The 4957-nt window shown below is 45.8% G+C and overlaps 1 protein-coding gene across 1 annotated transcript in view; it reads left to right on the plus strand.

Annotated features, from left to right (window-relative positions):
- Window positions 1–1926: 1926 nt before the first annotated feature.
- The window catches only part of TRIM4 (tripartite motif containing 4), a 17810-nt gene continuing 14779 nt past the window's right edge, over window positions 1927–4957 (plus strand). Inside the window, exon 1 of the mRNA XM_010844788.1 lies at window positions 1927–1991. Coding sequence (XP_010843090.1) covers window positions 1927–1991 — 65 coding nt within the window. The remainder of the gene's footprint in view (window positions 1992–4957) is intronic.

The following is a 4957-nucleotide window of genomic DNA, read 5'->3' on the forward strand; positions in this document are numbered from 1 at the left end:
GCCTGCAAGAGCTACCGGGTGAGCAGGCCGTTTACGGGGCTGGGCTGCCGGTATATGCCCTGGGAACCTTTAGTGTATGCACTGGAGGCATAAACCTACCCTCACCCCCACCCCTGACAGGCTCAAAAAAGTGAAGACACTCACAGATCAGAGCTGGAGTTTAAAACTGGAATTGGGAGGGCAGTGGAGGCTCAGTCATCATCGCAGAACTTTCCAGGGACTGGCCTCCCGGCAGCTGGGTCATCCTGAGGGGTTATACACCGGTGCTGTCCAATAGAAACAAAAGGAACCAGGCACATCTGTTATTCAAAGTTTTTCTAGTGTTGAAATGAAACAGGTGATGCTAATTTTAATAACTCATTTATCCAAAATATCCAGCATCGATATGAAAATTATCAATGAGATATTTTAATTTTTTCATGACAGGCCTTTGAATATGTGTGTGCTTCACATTTACACACATCAGTTTGGGCTCTCCATGTATCAGGAACTCACATGGCTAACGGATGCTGTATTGGACAGTACAGGTTTGTGCCTACAGATGTCATCAACAGCTGATGATTTGGGAAAAGCCTGGCTTGGAGGGATAAGCCTAGATTTTGTTACTAGCTTCATCAGTTGGGAAAATCACTTAATGTTTGAATTTGGAGATTCTCTGTTCTACCTATCTTATGGGTTAAGAAGCTTCAGTTAAATAAATTAGTTTATCATACTCTGTTCCAGCCACACTGGCCTTCCTGCTTTTATTTCAAGCCTGTTCTCTCTCTCTACCCATACCTTCTGTCCTTTAGATCCTTTTAGATTTTAGCTTGAAGACCTTCCTTGATCATCCTTTCCAGACTAGCCCCACCCCCTTCCATTACTGAAGGTGTCACTCCAGTGGTCTCCATCTGAATTGGTATCTAGTAAGTACTCATTGAAAGCATGAATGTAATGATACAAGTTAAAGTGTATTGTAAACTGTCAAATGCTGTTCATTTTTATCAGCTGACTATAAACAGGAAACATGCAAAGTTAGACTGCTACTGCTGCTGCTAAGTCGCTTCAGTCGTGTCTGACTCTGTGCGACCCCATAGACGGCAGCCCACCAGGCTCCCCTGTCCCTGGGATTCTCCAGGCAAGAACACTGGAGTGGGTTGCCATTTCCTTCTCCAGTGCATGAAAGTGAAAAGTGAAAGTGAAGTCGCTCAGTCGTGCCTGACCCTCAGTGACCCCATGGACTGCAGCCGACCAGGCTCCTCCCTCCATGGGATTTTCCAGGCAAGAGTACTGGAGTGGGGTGCCATTGCCTTCTCCAAAGTTAGACTAGAAAGTATATATTCATTTCTTTATTCAGTAGCCTTTATTGGTACTTCCTGTATGCTAGGCATTGTTCTAGACTCTGGACATAAATAGAGGAGGAAGACGTGGGTCTTGTTTTGTAGGGGATGTAAGCATATAGACCGGTAATTTCAGTGTATGTGAGTTATCAACATACAGAAGGTCTGAGATTAGAGGCATCAGACAGGAGTGAGGATCACCTTTACAGGGGACTGAAACATGAGCCTGCTCTTGATGGATGAGGTTGTTCTTTGCCTTGGGAGGGGGGCACATGCGAGGGAGGTTGGTGGGAGCTGAAGCTGAAGAAAGAGACAGGGTCTGCGTTGTGGAGGATCTTGTTCACTACACTGAAAAGCCTGAGTTTTCTCTTCCAGCAAATCGGGATCATTGAAGGACTTGAAGGCAAGGGAAGCCATGATTGGCTCTCAGCTCTTTGTTTTACCACGTTCATCGTGACGTCCACGGGGGATGAATGCAGAAGAGCAGTTAGGCTGTCGGTGCACCATTTGAAGCAGGAGGCCGTAGGGCCTGAATCAGTGCAGGACAGGGGTTCTGGAGAAGAGGCGGGTGTGGGTTAACTGAGTAACATTGTGACTAATTGTAATGATGGGTCGGGAAGAGAGAGGAGTCCAGGACCGCAGTCCAGATGTCTGGTGCTCACTGGGGACACGGTGAGAGTGAAGTAACTGTGACATGAAGTCCAGGGAGAAGGGACAGGAGGCAGGGGGCATAGGAGACTAGAAACACAGCATTTTAGAATTATCAGTCTAACCTTTTTTTTTTTCCCTTAGATTATTTTGTTTTAGATTCTCTCTATATATATTAGATTATATATTTATAAGCTTTTGCTTTAAAAAATTTTTTATTTATTGTTGTTTAATTGGCTGTGCCAGGTCTTAGCTCTGGCACCTGGGATCCTTGATCTTGGTTGTGGCATGTTCGATCTAGTTCCCTGACCAGGGATTGACCCCCTGCATTGTGAGCACAGAGTCTTAGCCACTGGACCACCAGGGAAATCCCCAGGATTGGTCCTTTTCTGCACCCTCTTCTGTGTAATCACTGCTCTGTTTACCCACCTCCATCCCCACCCCAGCTGGTGCTTGTGGTAAAGAACCTGCCTGCCAGTGCAGGAGACGGAAGAGATACGAGCTGTATCCCTGGGTGGAGAAGAGCCCCTGGAGGAGAGCATGACAACACACTCCAGTATTCTTGCCTGGAGTATCCCATGGACAGAGGAGCCTGTGGGCTACAGTCAGTAGGGTCTCAAAGAGTCAGACACGACTGCAGTGACTTAGCACATACACATCCCCGCCCCGAGTTAACTTGAAAAACATTGGCTTGCTCTTGGGTAAAGCTCCCCTGTTTCCACCATCCCATTCTCGGCACGTGCACTGTGTCATAAGTGTTGGCGTTCCCTAAGTCTGTGGAAAATCCCCCCGTCTGTGCCCACACCTGCGCTCTGCAAACAGTGTGCTGGACGCTTTCTCTTAGGATCTGACACCTGAGCACCGCGTCCAGGAAACCTGCTTTGATTAATTCCTAGCCCACTCTGCTTGCTCTCTTAGGCCACAGCAGTGGCTCAGGATCCACATTAGAGCCACCTGGAAGCACTTTTAAGACATTCTGATACACAGACAGGATAGAGGACCTTGGGCCTACATCTTAGTGCCTTCTCTGAGGAGAGTATTCAGAGCAGAAGTTGCCTTTAATGGAGTCGTCGATGGTGGGAGAGAACGAGAGAACACACAGAGAGAAATAACTTCATAAACTTCAGGGAGCAAAGTGTTTTTTTGGAAAAGGCTTCCAAGCCCAGCACCTCTTTACTTCAAGCCAATATTTAGTCTGTTGACTCTGCTATTAACTCATTTAAGAAATATTTGTTGAACCACCCGTTTTGTGTCAGATGCTGTCCTATAGTGCCAGACCCAGAAAAGGAGTACAGTGATGAAAAGACCATGGAGCTTACTGTAGTCTGGCTGGGGTAGGGGTAGGAGGTAAACAGTAGACAAAGAAATAATCACAGATGATAATATGTGCTATGAAAGACATAGTGTGCCACGCCAGAGAAGGGACGAGGGCTCTAAGAAGGGCGCAGGCAGTCTTCTCTGAAGAGATGACATTTCAGCTGAGGCTTGATGGAACTATCAGAGGAACTGTGGGGAGAACATCCCAGGCAGTGGACAGCAAATTCAGACCCTGAGGCTGGGAAGAGCAGGACATCCCCATGACACTGAAAGAAGAGCGGTGCGCCCGAAGCATGATCAGCAAGGGGAAAAGTAGCGTGAGATGAGTTGGGAGATGCAGGCAAGAGTGGCGATCTGTCGGACCGCGAGGTGGCTGAATTTCCTCAGTGATGAGGGAAGCCCTTGGAGAAGCTCAGCAGGGGACTGACGTGACTGGACTGGTCTTAGAAGATGATTCTGGCTGCCCCGAGGACATTGGCTGAGAGACGAACAAGATTGGAAATAGGGAGACCGGTCATGAGGCTGTTGTATTGATAGCTGTCTGGACAAGAGGTGGTTTGAACAAGGAGGTGGCTGGGGGTGGCAAATAGGCAGATGGGCAGATTTGACCTGTATTTTGGAGGTAAGACCTATTTGCCTGGATTGGATGCAGAGGTTACAATGATTGAAATTCACAAAACCTCAGAGCTGGCATGGTGTTTAAGAAAAGAACATCTATCGTGGTTGCCTTCATCTTCTAGGTAAGGAAGCTGCAGCCTAGGAAATGTGTGAGACTGACTTAACCACAGATCTATAGCTAGTTGACGAAGGTCTAGACTGAAACTCAGATCTGATTTGAAGTTTCGTGTCGTTTAAACTACATGATTACAAGTCAGAAAATGTCTTCATTCTATAAAATGGATGTTCTTTTGTTGTAGTTCTGTATAAACACAAAAGTCTGAAGTTAAATGAAGAAAAAGTGATTTTTTTGAACTTGTGGGTCTACCCAGCTTTGAAATGCTCGGTGTTGCCCTCCCGCCACCTTGTGGCAATTTCTGTTACTGCAGGGAAGAAGTTTTCTAATCTCCCCAAAGGGTTTGCCCAGGGGACCTCTTTAGCTGCCAGGATACAGAAATGCATAGGTAGCGTCTTGGGTAAGGGGGCAGCATAATTCATGCATACTGGAATCGCTAAGGGCCTTTAAAAATGGAATCTTCTTAGCAAACAAAAGTGAAAACTTGAAAAAAATTTCTTAGTCACATTCAGAGGAGCTGTTTATCTCATTAGAGGCTTCACACGCACGTGAGGTTTGACCCTGATGTGTGCCGTCTCTAACCTGTCTGCCTCTAAGGTCCTGCCTGACATTCTGCTACTAGCTGCTCACCTTCTGCAGCTTTACTCTGTTAATTCTAATTGGCTCGATTTTTTAATAGCTGATTTGGGTGTTTTAAATTACAAAAGGATATATGCTTCTTGTAGAAATCCAAACAAAACAAGTTTATTAAATTTCTAGTTCTCCCTCTGACTCCCTCCACCATTCCTATTCCCTAGAAATAAGCACTGTTAATAATACCTAGTTATATATCTTTCCAGATTATTTTCTATTCAATTATAAGCATACACAGTTACACAGACACATGTGTATTTGTTCTTTTCAAAACAGAATTATAGCGAGAGCTGAAATTGCCCCCGCA

Source organism: Bison bison, unplaced genomic scaffold (genome assembly GCF_000754665.1).
Source record: "Bison bison bison isolate TAMUID 2011002044 unplaced genomic scaffold, Bison_UMD1.0 scf7180017864208, whole genome shotgun sequence".
Lineage (NCBI taxonomy): Eukaryota > Metazoa > Chordata > Mammalia > Artiodactyla > Bovidae > Bison > Bison bison.